This window comes from Microtus oregoni, unplaced genomic scaffold, assembly GCF_018167655.1.
Source record: "Microtus oregoni isolate MIOR12 unplaced genomic scaffold, Mior012 000072F_ref0000427, whole genome shotgun sequence".
In the NCBI taxonomy this organism is placed as follows: Eukaryota; Metazoa; Chordata; class Mammalia; order Rodentia; family Cricetidae; genus Microtus; species Microtus oregoni.
In genome coordinates, this window is record NW_024543979.1 from 4,214,124 (window position 1) to 4,235,883 (window position 21,760).

Below are 21,760 nucleotides of genomic sequence, written 5' to 3' on the forward strand. Positions count from 1 at the left end.
AGAGGGATGAGCATGTGGATGGAGTCCAGTCATCTCTGTTACCATGTTCCTAAGAGGGATGAGCACACGGATGGAGTCCAGTCATCTGCTACCATGTTCCTAAGAGGGATGAGCACACAGAGTACGGTCATCTCTGCTACCATGTTCCTAAGAGGGATGAGTACGCTGATAGAGTCCAGTCATCTGTTACCATGTTCCTAAGAGGGATGAGCACACGGATGGAGTCCAGTCATCTCTGTTACCATGTTCCTAAGAGGGATGAGCACGCGGATGGAGTCCAGTCATCTCTGCTACCATGTTCCTAAGAGCGATGAGCACACAGAGTCCGGTCATCTCTGTTCCTAAGAGGGATGAGCACAGAGAGTCCGGTCATCTCTGTTCCTAAGAGGGATGAGCACACGGATGAATGGCTGAACTAAAACATGCAGAAAGATTATGCACAAAAGTTAATTCTCAGTGGAGATACAGTTCAGTGGTTGAGGCTTTCAGTTCAGTCTCTAGTCAGTAACAATAGTAATAATAATGACAGCAGCACTTATTATTCAGTTCTGTCACTAACAGAAGTAAAATGAGGACAGCAGTACTTGCTGAGCATGGTACTGTTCCCATGCCTATGATCCTGAACTTGGGAACCAGAAGCAAGACGAGCTATAGTTCACACACCCTCACTGTAGAGCAGCTCGAGGGCAGCCTGGACTAAGTGAGAAGAAAATGGAGAAGGGAAAAGAAAAAAAAAAAAAGGCCATCCTTCATTTCCCCCCTCCCCCTTTAACCTTTGGGAGGACAGGGTGAGGGAGGTGTGGGTACATGGTGTGGTGGTTTGAAGGTAAATGGCCCCCAAAGGGAGTGCCACTATTAAAAAGTGTGGTCTTGTTGCAGGAAGTGCCTCACTGTGGGGGTGGGCTTTGAGGTTTCCTATGCTCAAGAAACTCGCAGTGAGACAGGCTATTTCCTGTTGCCTGCAAGATGTAGAACTCTCAGGTACCTCTTCAGTACCACACTCCCCTGTACCACTGTGATGATAATGGACTGAGCCTCTGAAACTGTCGGCCAGCCCCAATTAAATGTTTTCCCTTATGAGAGTTGTCATGGTCATGGGGTCTTCACAGCAATAGAAACCCTAAGACACATGGTGTAGATCTCACTTTTCACTTTGTTTGAAAGAGGGCTTCTTGTTCATTATTTCATGCTTTCGGCTGGCCTGCGAGTTTCCAGGATGGTTGGATTGTCCTTCATCTGCCTTCTATCCCACTGTGGGAACACTGGAGTTACAGACTCACTTGAAGAATTCCATTAAATCCTGTCCACATTTTGGGGGTGCCTGGACTAAGCCCCTAAAGTGAAGCTTCTGAAATGACTAACTGTGGCTGTTCAAAACCTTTGTAATTGTTCTTTCTTTGTGTGTTCTACAGAGATGGTTGTCCGGTAGTGCCTAGTTCAACAAGATGTGCTATCTCAGCATCCAAAGTCTCCAAAACCAATGGTATGACACATTTACGTTGACAGAGTTCACAAAGAGGGGGCTTTGTCCCTGGACAGCAAGTTGGAAACTGTCACTAAACTTTGTCTTTCTAAGTGAAAATACTCTATTTAAGTTACAACATCTCTGAAACTCAGTCTGTATTAGAAAATAGCAGAGCAGAAATATATATCCAGTGGACTTGAAGGTGTAAGCCTGTGTGTCCTCAGAAAGCCCCCTGATGCTTCTATAAGCCTCCCTTTCCTGTCAGTAAAGCGTTACTAGTGTCGGCCTACTGAGGTTCTAATGAGGCGTGTAAACCACTGGATGACTTATGCAGATATCAACAGAGAGTCTCCTGGGTTAGGTACCTGTAGGGCATTGCGAGTTTATCCGTGTGCAAGCAAGTATCTATCTCACATGTTAGCATAATGACAGAAACACGAGGAGAGCTGTAGCAGCACTTGTCTTTAATGCTCATTTGGACTAAGCATTCCTTCATAGCAGTACACAGTGAAAGAGAAACTGAGGCACTGAGAAGCTTTATAACTTTGCCCAAGCCCACTGTCTTAGGGTTTCTACTGCTCTGAAGAGACACCATGACCATAGCAACTGTTACAAAGGAAAACATTTGGTTGGGGTGGCTTGCTTACATTTCAGAGGTTCAGTCCATTGTCACCATGGTGGAACATGACAGTGTGCAAACAGACATGGTGCTGGAACAGTAGCGGAGAGTCCTTACATCTGCAGGCAACAGGAAGTGGTCTGAGACATTGGGTGGTATCTTGAGCATATATGAGACCTCAAAACCCACCTCCACAATGACACACTTCCTCCAGCAAAGCCACACCTCCTAATAGTGCCACTCCCTTTGAGAGCCATTTTCTTTCAAACCACCACACACACAAAGTTAATGAAAACTAAGTTCAAAATTTAAACCCAGAAAATCTGACTCCCACTTTGTTGAGGGAGACTGCTTGTTCATTCCCAGCCACCCAGACCCGAAATAATCACACAGACTATATTAATTAAAACACTGCTTGGCCTTTATTAGCTCATGCATATTTCTAGCTAGCTCTTACATCTTATCTCTATTAATCTGTGCATCATCATGAGGTCATGGCCTACTGACAAGGTTCTACAACACATCTGTCTCCTCCAGTGGCTACATGGCTTCTCCTAATTCTGCTTTCTTTCCTCCTCTCTCTGCTTGGGATTCCTGCCTTGCCCTATTCTGCACTGCAATAGGCCCAAAGCAGCTTCGTTATTAACCAATGGTATTCATAGCATACAGAGGGGAATCCACATCACCACTTGGTTACATAATCAGAACCTACAAATGTAGCTTTGATTGCTAATGCTAAGAGAGTTAGTAGGCACAGAGGAATGGGAGTGAACTAGAGTGCTATGAACTGTGTGTACTTTGTACAGAGCCTTTCATGTTTGAAGAGAGTAACGTCTGAATGCCAATGGCAGCTACTTGAAACCATGACATTGTAATTTGTCTCCTAGAGTCAAAGGTTCGTTCCCTGCTCTCCATCAATTTATTTCAAGCAGACAAGCTCAGAAAACACTTCCTGCCTGCCTGTCTGTCCAGGCCTGTTTGTCTATCCAGGGCCTCTCTGTCTGACCAGGCCTGTACCCTGTGGAAACCACCTCTGTCTGCTGTCTGGCTTGACTCTTGTGGAACTTACTTCTGTGGTGCCAAGAGAGGAAGCACTTAGAAAACAAGAGGGAGGCTGTAAATGGCTTAACCTAGGATGTTTTAGGGTATACCCGCAGGACTTTTAGATCTAGCACCTTGTTATTGATAGGCCTCTAAAATGACTTTTCCTGGAGTTCTAAAATGTTGCTTTCAAAAAAGAAGAGACCATTCCTGGGGCCTGCATAACACCAATTACAAAGTTACAGAAGTATATTCACAAAAATCCCACCTCAGCCTTCATCCTCCCACCAGCACTGTCTGTAGGTCATTCTTAGATAGAAGCCATAGAAATATACGTAAGTACTTTACATTATCCACACGTGGTGCCTGTGCTAAAGCGTTTTGTAACATGAACCAAGCGAGTGTCCTCTCCACACTGATGCCACGACGTTGCTCCCGCTCCAGTGGGATAATTTCCATTCGGTGTCTTCTACTTGAATCCTTAGCCCCAAACAGCTTGTTTCGTTTTGTGGGAGTTGGCGCAGAGTCTCCCTCTGAAGCCCAGACTGGTTTCAAATTTATAGCAATCCTCCTGCCTCTGCTTCCCAAGCACTAGAATTGCAGACGTAAGCAATATACCTGCCTCCCAAGTCAGTTTTTATATAAACTATTTTCTCTTAAGGGTTTGGTTTCCCTACCCTTGGTGTGGTATATACACCTGTAAGTCCGGCACTTGGGAGATGGAGCCAAGAGAATGAAGAACTCAGGGGCAATCCAGTATGTGCCAAGTTGGAGGCCAGCCTGTGCCATGTGAGGCTCTGTGTCAAAACATAAAAAGAATGTGGGTTTTGTTTGTTTGATTTTATTTTAAGTTAAATCATTCTATCTTTTATTCTACTTACTTGCTTTATATCATTTATATTCTGACCTCTTTCCATATACAGTTAAAAATAACATCTTTTGAAATATGGGGTTTCTTTAATTTAAAACAGATGAGATTTCTTAAGTTTTTTCACAATTATTTATTGTGTGTAGTGTTTGCGCACACACCCTCCCATGCCCCAGCACATGAACGGGGTCGGATCTCATCAGCCCAGATGTTATCATTCTTGGTGACAAGCACTTAACCCTTTGGTCCATCTCCCTGACTCCTGCGCCAGTATTTTTAATTGAGTTCCATCCTTTATGTGTCTTGAACAGTGTCCATGTCTCTCTTGTAATTTCAGTTGTCTCACTTACTACTCTGTGCATGTTTCTTCCAGGCCACACCAGCACGGAGCCTTGTGGTCAGCCTGCCCTCACACCTAAGAACTCATTCTCCAAGGCAAGACTTTTTTCATGTCGTATTTACTTTTAATAACCAATGTGCTTATGTTTCATAGCAAATTGATTTTGTAATTAAATGTTCTTAATATGCTAACAGTAAGCATGTGTTGTGATGAACTACACACAACACAGTGCCTTCAAACCTGTGCCCTGTGGTACATGGGCTTTCATGGCTATGGTTTAACTCTGTAACTATTAGCATCAGGATGTGTGAATAAAGTGCACAGTCCTTCCATTGTCTCTTGGATTATAGGAAGAGAAGTGTCATTAACAGCAGACTTGCCTGTTCTTTCCGTATTATTGGCCGCCAGTAGCGGTTGCCCTGGTAAGGAGCAACAGTATTAGCCAAAGAAGTAGACTGCTTCTTTTACAGGGCTTGAGCAGTGTTTTCCAGATCATAAAATGAGAACTTAAAGCCCTTAAGATCAACCCAGAGAAACTGGAGTCATTTGGCAGTGCTTTAAACGCTGTGTGAGCTCCACTTCATGCTCTCACTGTGAGTGCACTTGTATATGCGTTAGTTTGGGTAACATTTTTTCTTACAACAGTCCTTCGGTCCATGTTAGGTGATTTCTGAAAGGCTCATAGCTGAGTTTCTATTCTGCTGGACTGAACTCTTTAAAACCACACTCACACCCCATGAGTCTAGTCACACCTCACTATTTAGTGTCTGCTGTGTAGTAGAAAAGACATGTCTTGCCATTTAAAACACTTTTCTCTTTAGTAATCTGAAAAAAAAAATGCCATCTCAGTGTAATTCTGGACAAGATCTGGGTTAGAGAAGAAAATGTCATAATGAAGAGAAGCCCGTTCTGTGCCTTTCGATACCACATCATCACGTCATGCACCGTTTTCATAGTGAGCGCTGAGCCACGCAGGATCCACGCAAGGCAGAAACGACTGTAACACAGAAGTGGCGTAGTCTGTGTCTGTGCTTTGCATGCCTTGCCCTGTAGCAGAGCTTGCTTTCCTGCTGGTCCCGATCTTCAACTCACAAAGCTGAAGCAGCTGAATTTTCTCGAGTTTCTACTGCTACTCATGATGGGTAGTGTTTGCTTTCTTTCAAGTATCGGTGTGTTGAAAGAAAGAGGTATAGCAATTCTCTTGAATTAACATCAAATTCTAGAAACTCAGGGCTTTTATTATTGTGGGAGCCAACATTTCTGTCAGAATTCAAATTGTCCAGAAATCTCCTTGACAACGTTCTATGATGTGGCATTAATGCCCAGACAGACCATGATTTCTCATGGAAAATGGGATTTCGCAGCTTGTGATGTTGAGGGCGCTACATGACCAGCTTATGAGATGTAGTTCTGAGGTGTCTAACCCTTGCAAGAAAAGTTAGGCCTCTAGAGTGAGCCACAGCGCACACTGTGATTTAGTCAGTTAATTTTAAGAGTTTATCCAAATATACCTTTTTTTCTTTTCTGTCTTTTAATTTTTATTTTTTTCTTCCTTTTATTGAACAGAGATTATTTTCTGTACAATATATTCTGATCATAGTTCCCCTCTCCCAACTCCAGAGATTAATGCCACCTTCTCTCCTATCAGAATCTAACCCTGTCTCTCACTGGAAAACAAACAGACATCTAACGAATAATAATAATAAAATAATATAAAGCAAAAACAAGCCAAACTAGGACAAAACAAGCAAACCGAAGATGGAGCCAGAGAAAAAGCATAAAATGCACAACATGTGGAGAAACATGTTCACACACATGGGAATCCTTTACAAACACAGCACACGAAGAAACATGTTCACACACACGGGAATCCTTTACAAACACAGCACACGGAGAAACATGTTCACACACATGGGAATCCTTTACAAACACAGCATGCGGAGAAACATGTTTACACACACGGGAATCCTTTACAAACACAGCATGCGGAGAAACATGTTCACACACACGGGAATCCTTTACAAACACAGCATGCGGAGAAACATGTTTACACACACGGGAATCCTTTACAAACAGCACGCGGAGAAAAATGTTTACACACACGGGAATCCTTTACAAACACAGCATGCGGAGAAACGTTCACACACATGGGAATCCTTTACAAACACAGCACACGGAGAAACATGTTCACACACACAGGAATCCTTTACAAACACAACATGCGGAGAAACATGTTCACACACACGGGAATCCTTTACAAACACAACATGCGGAGAAACGTTCACACACACGGGAATCCTTTACAAACACAACATGCGGAGAAACATGTTCACACACACGGGAATCCTTTACAAACACAAAGCTAAAGGCCATAATGTTTACATAAAGGACCTGTAAGACTAAAAAAAAAAAAGATTTAAAAAGCCCTGTCCCAACTTTATGATACATATATTTTCCAGCAATGCCATTGATTTTATTTTGTGTTGGCCTCTACTGTCAGGCATTGAGCCTGGCCTTGAGTGAGAAGCTGTCGAAATGAACCCCAGATAGGCCAGGGGCTTAGGGGACAACCACATTATTCTGCTACAGGAACATCACCATGCAGTAACTCCTGGCAGCATTCTATAGTACTCCTAGATCCTCAGAGAAGCCTTCTCCTGCAGCAGATGAGAACAGAGACCCACAGCTGGACAGTGTGAGGAAAATGAGAACACTTAGTCCTAAGCATAGTGTCTCTATCAAATCCTTCCCCTCAGGGCTCAGGGGATTCCGGGAAGAGGAGGCAGAAAGATTTTAAGAGCCAGGGGGATGTCACTAAGAAAACAAGTCCTCTACACCACAGCAGGACTGACACACATAAACTCACAGAGACTGTGGTCATGTACACACTGGTCTGTGCCAGACATGGTTCCGGCATGAGAGAAGTGAACACATGCCCCATCCCTAGCCCAGAAGGGATGTCTTTTTTTTTTTCTTTTTAAATTGTGCTGGGGATTGAACCCAAATATGCAAAAGTGCTCCAGTACTGAACTACATGACTGCTACATTGTCCTGCCAGGCTGTGCTTCTAGTCAGCCGCACTGGAGTGGTAGATGCATGATTTCAGTAGATACATATACAACCCATTGTTAAGGCCTTAAACTCACAAGACAGTTAAACTACACTGGGAAGTCTTTGCACCTAACCAATGATCAAGCCACTAAATTGGAGCATGCATCCATGTAACTCACTCATAAGTCATTAAAATGTTGATTGTCTTTTGTCTGCAAATAGTGGTGCATACATATAATCCAGCATTAAAAAGGCTTAAGCAATAGGAGCATGAGTTTTTGGCTTTCCTGTGCTGTATAGGAAGACCCTAGGTAGAGGAGGGTGAGAGGGAGGAAAAGAGGGTGGAAGGAAGGGAAGGAGGGAGGGAGGGAGGGAGGGAAGAAGAAAGGAAGAGAGGAAGGGAGGGACCAAAAAGGATCTTATTCCTTTCTCTCAACTTCTAGGCCATTGTAACCCTATCTAACTTTTCTAAAATGTTCTTTAGAGGACAAATCTCATAAAATATGTCTCAGGTAAGAGCCTTGTATGATCTAACGAATTTAGGAAGTAGCACGGTTCCTGATGTGTTCGGTGACAGGAACCCCATGCGCTTTGCTCTCTCCCTCCAGTGATGTTTCCTGCTAACACAGATACACAGGGCAAAGCTGTAAATGAGTCTGTACAGAGCAGGAAGAGGGGAGGAGCCACGCCTGGACCTTCTCCAATCCCAGAAGTTCACTAAATAGTAACCTGGTGTGTGCTGTGGTCTAAATAGTAACCTGGTGTGTGCTGTGGTCTTGTACTTCAGGTTAATGGGGAAGAAGTAGTTGAAGCTGTGTACCCTGGAGGAAAATGCTCATCTTCTCAGGTGATGGAGTCAACAGACCAGACTGAAACCAAAGGTAATTTTCAAATTAGCCCTCCTGTTACCTCCCATGCTAGCACAGCTTCCAAAGGAAAGTTTGTTGTGCAGATGTCCAGTATCCTCTCTCATCTCTAGGCTAACGTGACTTAGGAGCCTCAGAAGACAATTCTTGCCTTTGATGTTTCCTGCGTGCTGTAAAGCAGCCTGCATAGACTACCAGGTGCCTTATAGCTCCAGATTTTGTATTGAGGATATTTTATTTGGCCTATTATATCCTTAAGTTTCAGAAGATAACATCTTTATTTCTTTTGTTAGTGAATAATTTGACAATAATTTTATGAAGTAAGCATCGGATTGTTAATATTTCATGAAAAGGTATATCCAATATTGATTTTCATTATTTGTTTCTATGCTGCATTTGTGTGCTTGTTGGTGACAGCAGCCAGCACAGGTAGGCTGGCAGGACTAGGTCACCACATCTGTCCTTCACAGGAAACACTTTAAAACTGCAGAGCATCTGGCATCTTAGCACTGAAACTGTCCCTTTCCCAGTAGTTTAAAAATAAATCGCTGTTTTTCAAGACTCTGACTCGCAGGATGGCGACATCTATGATGATCCACAAGAAGCTGAGGTTATCCAGTCCTTGCTCGATGTTGTGGATGAAGAAGCCCAGAACCTCTTAAACCAGACTAAGGCCACCAGAAGGGCCTATTCTCCAGGTCAGTGAACCCAGGAATTCAAGCACATGAGTACGAGAAAGTTAGTCAGTAAAACTGAAATATATTAGCAATATCGTAATCATTTTTTTAGACATCGTTTTTAGAAATAAAATAAAATGTATTGTCTTTCCCATGTTGGTTTGTGGGTGAGTTAGTCACTAATGAGAATTAGAATTCATCGTTAGCAGTAGTCCGTGTAGCTGTGGGTAGAGTGCTTGCCCAGCATGTATGAAGCCCAGGTTCCGTGCCCAGCATCATATAAACTATGCACGTGATGCACACTACAGTCCCAGCACTTGGGGTGTGGAGGCAGGGGCATTGGAAGTTCATTATCACCTTCAGCTACGTGGCAAGTTCAAGGCCAGCCTGGATACACGGGACTCTATCTAAAAAGAGAAAGTATCATGTGTGTCATAGCTTCTATTTATAAACATATTAGTCTACACATTTCCCCTCCAGTTGTCAGTAAGCCAGTGTAAAGCATGGCCGTTTCATAGATAAACTTCACCAATATTCTACACTGTGTATCATATCCCTTACTCTTAGCTTTCCCTGTTGGGGCATTGGTGTGGTCTGCTTACTGCCTTCTTTCTTGGGTGCTGCCTGAGTGCATCTCTTAGTTTTTCTTGGTCTGAATGTTTCTCCTCCAGATCCATTGAGGACAAATGGGGAGGCACCAGAAGGAGGCACAGATACAGACTGTGATGGTTCTCCGTTACCTGAGTACGGCCCTGAGGTGAGAGCTGTACCTGCAGGAATAGCTGAGGGTACTGCACTTCACTAGAATTCTGTTTTCGCCCAGACGACAAACGATGGCAGTGTTACTTCTGTTACTGACAGGTTATTGCTTGGAGGTGGAGGAAGGTAGCATTATTTTACTACATCTCCGTGTCATCTGTACCCAGCAAACTCGGGATCTTTTCTCCATTGGAAGAAGGAATGAATAGGAAAGGGGAGAAGAGGGAATCAGAACTGTGCTGGCTTAGCCTCTAAGAGCTGTCAACCACCCATCTCTATGCTTACACAGCACTCAGACACACAAGGGTATATTCACCATTTGCTTACAAATCTGTATGGATACCAAGATGCTTGTGGCTTCTGAGTATTTCTTAATGCATAAAAATCATAGAAACATTGACTGTCTCAATATTCTATTCTCTAGAGGGTTTAAGTTGGTCTTTTATACTATCATAATATTATATAAAGTTATACCATAGGCTCTTTGAAAGGTTTCATGACTTTTATAAGTCGTAACAATGTAATTAAATTTCTACTACAATATTTTAAAACTGACTTCTCTTTTACATAAGAATAAATAAAAAGTTTTTCCTGCCATTTAAAGTTGTAATCTAAAATATCTTTTCTCTTAAAAAGGAGAAAAAGCATAGTATTTATATTCTTCATTATAATGACCTATAATAACAAATATTTATGTTAGAAAACTTTATTATATGGATTTTTAGGATATATTTTAATTGTAAAAATTACTTTAAATGTGAGAGTTCATTAGTGTAAAACTCCTTCTTAATCTCCTCTCCATGTTCAACTTTTCCACTGCTGTGAAAAGAGCACCATGGCCAAGGCAACTTACAGAGGGTTTATGTGGGCTTTCGGTGCTGGAGGGCTCGGAGTCAGTGTGGAGGAGAATCCTCTGGGCTGGGGGTCAGTGAGGAGGAGAATCCTCTGGGCTCGGAGTCAGTGTGGAGGAGAATCCTCTGGGCTGGGGGTCAGTGAGGAGGAGAATCCTCTGGGCTCAGAGTCAGTGTGGAGGAGAATCCTCTGGGCTCAGGGTCAGTGTGGAGGAGAATCCTCTGGGCTGGGGTCAGTGTGGAGGAGAATCCTCTGGGCTCGGAGTCAGTGTGGAGGAGAATCCTCTGGGCTCGGAGTCAGTGTGGAGGAGAATCCTCTGGGCTAGGGGTCAGTGTGGAGGACAATCTTCTGGGCTCGGAGTCAGTGTGGAGGAGAATCCTCTGGGCTGGGGTCAGTGTGGAGGAGAATCCTCTGGGCTGGGGTCAGTGTGGAGGAGAATCCTCTGGGCTAGGGGTCAGTGTGGAGGAGAATCCTCTGGGCTCGGAGTCAGATGGAGGAGAATCCTTTGGGCTGGGGTCAGTGTGGAGGAGAATCCTCTGGGCTAGGGGTCAGTGAGGAGGAGAATCCTCTGGGCTAGGGGGTCAGTGAGGAGGAGAATCCTCTGGGCTAGGGGTCAGTGAGGAGGAGAATCCTCTGGGCTGGGGTCAGTGTGGAGGAGAATCCTCTGGGCTCGGAGTCAGTGTGGAGGAGAATCCTCTGGGTTCGGAGTCAGTGTGGAGGAGAATCCTCTGGGCTGGGGTCAGTGTGGAGGAGAATCCTCTGGGCTCGGAGTCAGTGTGGAGGAGAATCCTCTGGGCTCGGAGTCAGTGTGGAGGAGAATCCTCTGGGCTCGGAGTCAGATGGAGGAGAATCCTCTGGGCTCGGAGTCAGTGTGGAGGAGAATCCTCTGGGCTGGGGTCAGTGTGGAGGAGAATCCTCTGGGCTCGGAGTCAGTGAGGAGGAGAATCCTCTGGACTAGGGGTCAGTGAGGAGGAGAATCCTCTGGGCTAGGGGTCAGTGAGGAGGAGAATCCTCTGGGCTAGGGGTCAGTCATGGAAGAGCGCGAAGCTTGAGGGCGCCCATCTTAAGCCTCAAGCTGAAAGCAGAACAAAATGACAATCTTTAAACTGTGAAAGCCACCTCCAGTGACACACTTCCTCCAGCAAGGCCACACCTCCTACGTCTCCCCAAACAGCACCCCAACTGGTTACCAGGTATCTAAAAGTACAAGATTGTGGGGACATCTCATTTGAACTACCAGTTATTAATAAAACTTGAATTTCTACATACCCTTCCACCACTATGAAGTCCAGGATCAGCAGAACTGATTGCATGATGGCTGGAAAGGGCCCATCCGTCATCTTATTACTGCACGTCCCTTCACATTGTCAGAAATCACATTTTCATCTAACAGTTGTTGACGCCCTCTTTCCTCATGAGTGCACACACATTTGCCTCATTCTTTCTAATATTCTATGTTCTAGTATATGGATTAAATCAGCTATCTTCCTGGAAGTTGTGTTTACTGAATAACAGTGTTAACCAAGTTTCCAAGTTAACCAAGTCTGTACTATGAAATCATAACTCTCATAAGGCAATGTCTTTTTTTTTTTTTTAAATCAAGACAGGGTTTCTCGGTAGCTTTGGAGCCTATCCTGGAACTAGCTCTTGTAGACCAGGCTGGTCTTGAACTCACAGAGATCCACCTGCCTCTGCCTCCCAGATGCTTGAATTAAGGGCATGTGCCACCACTGCTCGGCTAAGACAATTTTTAAAATTCAGATTGTTCATCTGGTGTGGCCACATCCCAAGTCCCACAATTTTCCTTGTGTCCTCGCTACCTAAGCATTTCCCAGGCGCAGGTGCTTGGGTTGCAGCCTGTCTGTGTCTCTGGAGTGGGTTATACAACAGAATTATACAACAGTCTGAAGGCCAGTGTACCAGGGATTCTCACTCAGCCTCCCTTTGACTTGCAAATGAACATTCTTAGCAGCACCCTTCCCTCTGTTTCAGCTCCTGCCTAGCAGCTGTTCTTCCTCTTGTAAAATACCAGTTTATTGATCTGCAGGCTCACGCCTGTGACCTTACCATACCTGTGACCTTACCACACCTGTGACCTTATCACGCCTGTGGCCTTACCACACCTGTGGCCTTACACCTGTGACCTTACCACACCTGTGACCCTACTATAATTAATTACCTCTTTAAGGCACCACCTGCAGATTGAGCCAGGTGGGTGTCTAGGCAGACAAGTCCAGGACCTATATTACATAAACTGAAACTACACAAAGGGCATGGAAAGTTTATTTCTCGTTCTTTAATAGCAAACTCTAAAATTAAAATTCTCTCCAGAATCATCCATAAATTAAGTATGGATCTGTAAAATAATTTAACTGTTTTTAATGGGGGACAAGGTATCTGGTAAAAATGATTATAATGATCCAGGAAGTGGACATGTGAAATAATCAAAGATGAGTCAAAAAATTCACATTCATAGGAAAAGAATATTTCTACTAATTATCACAAAAATGTTTTGTAATTCATTTTCCCAAAGTGCCAGTGAATCCTGGAAGTTCTACTCTGAGAAGGATGCTCAGGGCTGGGGAGATGTTCATGTAGTGTCTATAAAGCATGTGCAAGAGCCTGCATTCAGACCCCCAGTACCTCCATAAACACCAGAGTGTACAGCACACATCTGCAGCCCAGTGCTGGGGACAGAGAGAGCCCAGACACAGAAGGAAGGGAAGTTCATCACCATATCCCTGGAGCTCAGTGGACTGCCAGCATAGCTGAGTTTATGAACTCCAGATTCAGTGAGCCCCTGTCTCAAAATATAAAGTGGAAAGCAACCATGGAAGACACTGGGCATGAGCCTCTAGCTTCCACATGCATGCTCACACACACACACACACACACCTACACACAGTGCACCTTCACCCACTCACACATATACCCACGTGTGTGCACCCAGGTGCACACATTCATACAAACACCTACATAAAATGCACATTCAACCACGCACACATACACCGCCACACAATGTACACATGTGCACACATGCATACAAACACCTATGTACAGTACACATCCACCCACTTACATATACCCACATACAATCCACAGACTTGCACACATTCACACACCCACACAAGCACCTAGATGCAATACACACACACAAATACATAATGCTTAAAACCAGATACGTGGGTCCAGACTGTCTGTAGTAATAAATTAGCACTTCCCATGTAAGTATACTTTGGAATGATTTTCAGCCTAAGCTACAAGATGGCTCAGAGGTTAAGACCCAAACTCCGTCCTCAGAACCTATTTGGGGAAACTCACAGCCTCTGAAACTCTAGTTTCAGGGATTCTCACATCTTCTGGCCCCCGGGAGTACCTGCGTTCAGCATGCACACACACATAATTAAAGTAAATCTTGTCTTAAAAAGAATTCTTGAGCAAAGAAAGTAATCACTTTAACCAACAGAACTTCATGGGCACTGGCAGTGTCTCAGCCGCTTCTGAGAGTGTGTTACCCGAGTGTCGTGTGTGTCTTTGTGATAGGAGAAGAATAACACTAACAACATAAAAAGTAATTCACAGAAAAAAGTTAACCACTGAGAGATGGCTCAGTTCGATTCCCAGCACCCACAAGCTGGGAGGCTCACGACCATCTGTAACTCCAGATCCAGGGGATATGGTGCTCTTCTCTAACCTCAAAGGCATCAGGCATACACACACAAGCAAAACACTCACATGTAGCATAAAGTGAATCAATCTAAAGAAAAATTATTAAGCGTTTGTTGACTGAGGTTTCTGTCCTGCCCAGTTCTCACAGTCGTTAGTCTCAAAGAAATCACACAGAGGTCTACATTAACTATAAACTGATTGGCCCATTAGCTCAGGCTTCTTATTAACTTTTATAACTTATATTAGTCCATTATTCTTGTCTGTGTTAGCCACATGGCTCAGTACCTTTTTCAGCGAGGCAGTCACATCTTGCTTGCTCTGTGGCTGGGCCAGGACTGCAGAGGAATGGGCTTCCTTCTTCCCGGAATTCTCCTGTTCTCATTGACCTGCCTCTACTTCCTGTCTGGTTGTCCTGCCTATACTTCCTGCCTGGCTATCCGCGTTTATTTAAGATATAATTGACAAGATACAGACCAGTGTCCCACAGCAAGCATTATGAGATTGGTTTTATTGCAGGGAATAAGATGACTTTTATCTCTCTCCACTGTAGTTGCTGAATGGCTGTGAAGAGCGCAAAGGAAACCCAAGCAGTGAAAGGTAATGTTTTCAGTGTGTGCAGCTCTTTGTTCTTTTATTTCAGTGAAATGAATTTTTTGTTTTCCAATAAAATTATTGATTAAATTATGGAGCCGTTTTTAAACATAGATATGTCTCTTTTTTTTTTTTGAGACAAGATTTTAACACAGTTCTGATTATCCTGGAACTCTGTAGACCAGGCTGGCCTCATACCCACAGAGATCCACCTGAGTGCTGGAATTAAAGACGGGCACCACCACATCCAGCATGAATATTGCTCTTCAAGATTTGTTACAAGTAGATTCTCTTGATTTAAGAAAATGTCTACCTATTGCTCAAAAAAGAAAAATACTCGTAACCATGGTGTTTTGTTTTTTAAAAAAGGGGGGGGTTCAAAAGAAAATATGCCAGAAATGTTGACTCCTGCTAAGATTATGGGTGATTTTTACTTTGTTAATTTTTGTACTTTCAAATTTTTAAGTTTTATTAATGAGAAAATTAAACCAGGGTTAGCAAGCTGGCTCAGCAGCTAGAGGTGCTTGCTACAAGGCTGGTGACCTGACTTCAATCCCTGGAGCCAGCTCCCGAAGATCACCCCCACTGTGCACGGTGGCATGTGTGTAAACACACACCAATATTAAATAAAATATAATAAAAATATTTCAAATAATGTGAAACCAAGAATGTTAGGTAATTCTTTTTTATTATTTTGTCTTATTCTTGAGAGAAGAGTGTAACTGTGTTGCACCAGCTGGCCTGTTCCAGCTGTGTAGACCAGACTGGACTTAAACTCATGGAGTTCTGCTTTTCTCTGTTCCCCAAGTGTTAGGATGAAAGGCACTCACCACTACCCTGGATCTAAGACATTCTAGTACATTGAATTCTCTCTTTGAAAATAGTTTCTAACATAAATAAATTTTTGTGATATCGTATGTCTAAGAAATATTTTTTCAAAAAGAAATATTTTATAGGTGTGTATGCATGTAATCTAATAACAATGATTAAACAAATTCCGTTTTTATTTGACAGTAATCAGGCAATGATGTATGTGCATTTTTCTAGAAAGGCAGGATGACTAAGCTGGTAAAGAAGGAAGATACTTACTGATAAAGTCATGAGGGTTAGAGAGACAGCTCAGCAGTTAAGAGCACTTGGACTTTCCCTGAGAGCCTGAACTTGATTCTGAGCAACCACATCTGTCAGCACTCAGCTGCTGTAACTCCAGCTTCGGGGAGTAACCCTCTCTTCTTGCCGCCTAGGACACACACAGTCTTCAGAAGAAATAATGAAACAGCTTTGTACCTAATCTTCAGCAGACATCCAAAAAATAGAGTACTCTTTATCGGACAACAAGGAAGAAAGGATAGCAAATTAGTTTGTTCTCATGGGAAGATAATTACAAATACCATTAAAATATAGTTTTTTTTCACATTACTGATTCTTAAATGTGCTTTTTGTTATTTTATGTCACTGAACCCACGAAGAAATATAGTACACTATAAGCTAGCAATTTGATTTTAAAGAATTTATTCCAACTTCTATAAGAGAATCTTCTCATGATGACAAATAATGGTGACATTGTTTATGTAGAAAACACCATTTAAAAATGATAAACTGGGGGGGGGGGGTACTGTAATTCCTCACAGGTGGTCAAAAGAATAAGAAAAGAAAGAAATGCCTTGTGTGGAGCTGACTTAACTATGTCCTTGTAAACAAGGTGTAGGCCCTCATGGGTGCTGGAGTGGGGGCTCAGCGTTAAGACTGTATACTGTTCTTCCAGAAGTCCCAGGTTCAGTTCACAGCACCAGCATGGGGCGCCTGACAACTGCCTGTAACTCCAGCTCCAGGGTGGACAGACACATGAGAGACAAGAAAATACATTAACCTCATGGGTGCAGAACTCGCAAATAAGTGTGAACTGCAGCCCACAATGAGTTGGAGCAGAAACAAAAAATATTAGAATCTTGGTGCAGCTGTAGACTGGAGTCTGGCTCCTGGCACCCACATCAGCTCACAACCTCCAGTGACTCCCTTTCTGCATTACCTGCTGCCGTCCTCTGACTTCCAAGAGCAGCAGGCACATGCCTGTTGCACATCCAAACACAGACAACACACTCATACACATAAATAAATCAGAAAAAAAAAAACCCCAACAGGATAATTGCTGCTTCCATTTGATCTTTTGGGAGATTTTGTCTGTGCCCTGCTTTAATGATGTGTACTGGTATTCTCAGACAGAGAACCCCACTTAGTTCTCCTGACGATCAGAAAATGAAAACCCTGAGATTTTACCCTACGTACACCTAAACACTAACATTCTGCCTGGTTTCCTTTCTCTGATCACCTCACCAAGGATGATCTGGGAGCCAGCTTTCCATGGCTGTAACAGAACACCTGGAGTAAATCACACTGCAGGAAGAAAGGTTCCCTGGAGCCTCCCTTTCATAGGGTTCAGTTGATACTGCTTGCCCCTGTTGCTCTGGATTTGTGACCAGGTAGAATACCATGGCACGGTGTGTGGGGAAGCAAAGATAACCTGATGGTGGCGGGAAGAGACAGGAGCAGCTACCCCAGAGCCCCTTCAGGAGCACATTCCAGAAACCTCACATAGGTCCTGCTGTCTCGTGAAGGCCGAATGGCTCCCCATGTACTGTTAGCTGTGAACCAAGTCTTTCGCCCATGGGAATCATAGAAGACAACATTGTCTTGTACCCCCAGAATAATGAGAACTTGTGCTGAGTTTCAATACATTGAGTGAACCCAAGACCGTCTTCACCCATAGCCACAGCTAAAGATCATGTTTCCTTCACAGGGATCCTTTAAATAACCTCAGACACACCCACATGGTGCAGTTGTGAGAGGGAGGGCTGGAGAGATGACCCATTCAGTAAGGTGCTTTGTTGGAGAGCCTGAGTTGGAGCCCTAGACCTCACTGAGTGGTGCTGTCTGCTGTAGTAAAGCCCGGAGGAAGTAGGAACAAGCAGATCTAGGGCTGGCTGGCTGGCAAGGTTCAAGCACTTGAAATATCCTGCCAGGTGTATTACACCTGAGAAGCAATGCCCAAGGTAGACCTCTGCTCCTACACACATAGTACATGCTTACCCTCGCACATATATGCACACGTATGAAAGAGGAGTCACATGTTGACAAAAATAATGCCATCCATGTTGACACGAAACCATCCCCGAAGGGACTCCTTGGTCTCAGAGTCAGAGACCTGGAGTCTGTCTGCAACTAAAACTACAGTGCACTTCAGTTCCTATCTACATCTCAAAAGTTGTGCCTTGGGGACCTCATTTAGTTTAGAGGTTCTCATGTTTAATTTTTGTTGGTATTTTAGACAAGGTCTTGCTTTGTTGTTCAGGCTGGTCTCTAACTACAAGGTTCAAGTGATCCTCCTGCCTCAGCCTCCAGAGGAGCTGACGGCACAGAGAGTACTACCATACCCAGTCTGGATTTTTTTTTAAATCAGAAAGTTTATTTTCATTTTTACGTGTATCTGTTTATTGTGTGTGTGCTTATGTGCTGCACACATCCCACATCACAGGTGTAGCTGTCAGAGCAACTGAGGCAGCTCCCGTCCTTCCATGTGGGTCCCAGGGGTGAACCTGGGTCAGCAGGCTTGACGGCCCACTGAGCCGTCTCACGAGCTCAGCAAGTGCCGCAATATTGTAGTTGTTAGAAAGAAGATCAGTGACTTGAATCGTGATATTTAAAACTGTCTTGTGTTTGTTGGCACAGCGTACCTGAGGCATCAGAGGAAGGGACGTGTGCTGAAGACGGAGTAGCACAAGGAATCAGAGAATTCCCAACAGAGACAGCAGACCATGGAGACTCCAGCAAAGGCAGGAATTTTATTATCTTTTTTTTTTTTCATTAAAAACAGTAGGTAGGGAAACTTAGTAAAAGATGTTTTCCACGATGTACGAACGTTATTTGGTCATGTGTGTGCTCTTTGGTTTTATGCATGAAGCTAAATCACATAGACATCGACTGTGGTTATCAGAACCAAGTTGTTTGTGGTTGGATCCTAAAGCTTCAGTGGCGTAGGTAAGTCACAGAGTATATTGAGAAACCCAAGGGCTCGTCTTATTTACAGTAAAACTGGTGGAGTATGTGACGTGCAGGAACTCCAGTTACCCTTGGTGGCCAGCCTCTCGGGGCAGTGGAGAGACACTTGGGCTTCACTCCTGTCTTCTCGCTGTCATGAAGGGTGGAGTTTGATTATTTGAAGTCTATTCTACTTAGAGTTTCTATTACTGTGATAAAATACCTTGACCAAAAGCAACTTGAGAATGGTTTATCCACCTTAGACATTCTGGTCATGGTCCATCACTTGGGGTCAGTGCAGGAATTCCAGGAAGGATCCCAAGCAGAGGCCACAGAAGAACTGCTTACAGGCTTCTCCCCAAGGCTTCCTCACCCTGTTTTCCTAGAGAACCCAGGAGCACCTGCCTGGCAGCAGCACTGCCCACAGTAAGCTGAGCCCTCATGTGTCAATCAAAAAAATACTCTACACACACGCAGACTTGCCTTCATGTCAATCTGATGGAGGCATTTTCTCAGTTGAATTTCCCTCTTCCTAAATAACTTGTGTCAAGTTGAAAAAGACAAACAACAACAAACACCAAGCACAGAGTCCTGGTATTTTTGTTTATTTGTTTTGGTTTGCTTTTGATTTTTGAAACAGTCTCACTAGTTTCCCTGGCTAACCCGGAATTTGTAACATTAACCAAGCTGACCTTGAACTCACAGAGATCAGCTTGCCTTTGCTTCCTGCATGCTGGATTAAATGACTTCTTAATGTTTTAGAAGGAATTCGTGGCTTGAACCCTTTTTCTGCTTAGGTAGACTGTTGTGCACAGTGCTCCCACGGGCTCCGGCCACCCGTGCTCGTTCACCGAGCTGCTCCGCCCCAGTTGCCTTCACCCTGTTATAAAGAGTACATCACCGCTAACCATGCCCCAGCCAGACGCTGAGCTTTGGGGTCTTGCCCAGCCTGTGTTCCCCGTGGTGCTCAGCACCCCCGCCACCTGCACGGTAGCTGCACCATGTCTGCGTCCTGACCAGTCAGTGAGTTGTGGAGTCTTCCTCTGCCTGGGTTGGTAGTTTGACTGCTGTTATGAATAGTCCATACAGCAGACACTCACTCAGGCCGGGCTCTGCCAGGTCCTTGTTTAATTCAACTCCTGAATAGCCCAAGAAAAGTACTCTTCTGCAGGGAGAACAGCGTCACAGGCCAGGACTTCAGCCCGGAATGCCGAGAGTGGGCTGAGAAGGAAGCCTGTATTCTGAGCAGTCTCCTGATGTGTGGAGCCTGATGTCTGCGTCTCCTTCTTCCCCAGCCTAGATTCTAATGAGAAGTAACAGGGAACTGGGTGGGGTTTCTATCGGAAACCTTCAAGGGCCTGCCTTAATTAAAGATTTTTACTCAGGGTTCAAAAAGAGAAGCCAGATAAGCGTAGGAACTAAAAAGTCTGGTATCTGTAGGAAAAAAAATCTTCTCTCACACCTTGTTTCTATTCTTGTGCTCTTTGTTTTTCTCTCTTTATTCTGCTGCCTCTACCCTATTTTTTCTGTCCTAATTGTCTCTAATTTCGTTGCTCTAATTAGAGCAAAGACAGAGAATTCTCTGTCTCAATTCTAATTCCAGTTCTCTGTTAAAATACTCTGTTCCAGTTCATTCTTGTTCTAATTATTTTACATTTTTTCTTTTTCTTCTACTTCTCCGTATTACTTCTTCTCATCCTATTTCTTCTACATTCTTATTTCTGTCTCTACATTCTTATTCTACTTCTGCTGTTAAAAATTCCTAAGCAGCCGGGCGGTGGTGGCACACGCCTTTAATCCCAGCACTCGGGAGGCAGAGGCAGGCGGATCTCTGTGAGTTCAAGGCCAGCCTGGTCTACAAGAGCTAGTTCCAGGACAAGAACCAAAAGCCACTGAGAAACCCTGTCTCGAAAAATAAAAAAAAAAAAATTCCTAAGCATAAATACATCTATTCATTAGCAACTTGTTAGTAATAAAAAAAAAAACTACAAAGAAAATTCTCCGGGACATAGGCATTCTTTGAAGATACATAGCAATACTTACTGCTAGTTTGTAGCCAACCACAGCTGCATCTGGGGGGGGGGTGCGGGGGAGACTCCCAGCCAACTTTCAAGAGTGCCACTACAGATTACAGGGAAAAAACTAAACCATAGAGATCTAAGGAAAAGACAAAGAATACATGCATTATTTTACATTTCTTAAGTGTGATTAATAATATCTGGACATGATTAGTCAGCTAAGTGCTATTAATCTCTTGAAGGGCTAAGATAGAACAAGGACAGACACCTGCAACACCATCCTAATTTATCATAAATCTTCTGAAGGGCTTAGATCCTACAAGGCCAGACACCTGCAATTTCATAAGTAAAATCCATGAAAATTCTATTTGTGATCCGTCCAGAAGGATGCATGTCTGGATCACTTGCTCCGTCAGTCAGGCTAAGGATAGAGAACAGGCTTCTAAGTTTCTCACCCTAATGTGGAGAACATAGTATAGAGAGAAAGTCATCCTTTTGACCATCCACAGTATGTGTGCCCATAAGACTGAGATGTAATCATGAGATTACATGTTCATATTACATGAAAATACACAGTAATGGGGAGATACCATAGCTGTTGTTGCACAAGCGAAATTACAGATGAAAGCAACGGTTTTTAGAGTCAGTGGTACTGCTGGCTTTGCCGGGCAGGGTTCCTCCATCTGAGAATAATTTCTCAAGTGGGTTGACATCCGCATTATCAGTTGCTATGAGCTGTAATTGCGTCATGTTCCCACAATAGCTCATGATAAATGATCCTGACAGTTTCCCTAATATAAATAGTGCCATTGAAGTCCAGCAGAAAAGAACATGTGCTCCTTCCAAAAATATGAATAGCTGGGAGTCACAAGCCTTGCAGACTTGGGAGCAGTGGTGCTGTAGCTCTTC

At 43.7% G+C, this 21,760-nt stretch overlaps 1 protein-coding gene across 6 annotated transcripts in view; it reads left to right on the top strand.

Moving 5' to 3' along the window:
• Positions 1–21,760, top strand: part of Ptpn13 (protein tyrosine phosphatase non-receptor type 13) — a 192,181-nt gene that overhangs the window by 157,714 nt on the left and 12,707 nt on the right. For all 6 annotated transcript variants that reach the window (XM_041642029.1, XM_041642031.1, XM_041642033.1 and 3 more), the window contains 7 exons: positions 1,413–1,483; positions 4,367–4,428; positions 8,172–8,265; positions 8,811–8,948; positions 9,599–9,684; positions 14,758–14,804; positions 18,525–18,628. In XM_041642029.1, the coding sequence (XP_041497963.1) occupies positions 1,413–1,483; positions 4,367–4,428; positions 8,172–8,265; positions 8,811–8,948; positions 9,599–9,684; positions 14,758–14,804; positions 18,525–18,628 (602 nt within the window). The remainder of the gene's footprint in view (positions 1–1,412; positions 1,484–4,366; positions 4,429–8,171; positions 8,266–8,810; positions 8,949–9,598; positions 9,685–14,757; positions 14,805–18,524; positions 18,629–21,760) is intronic.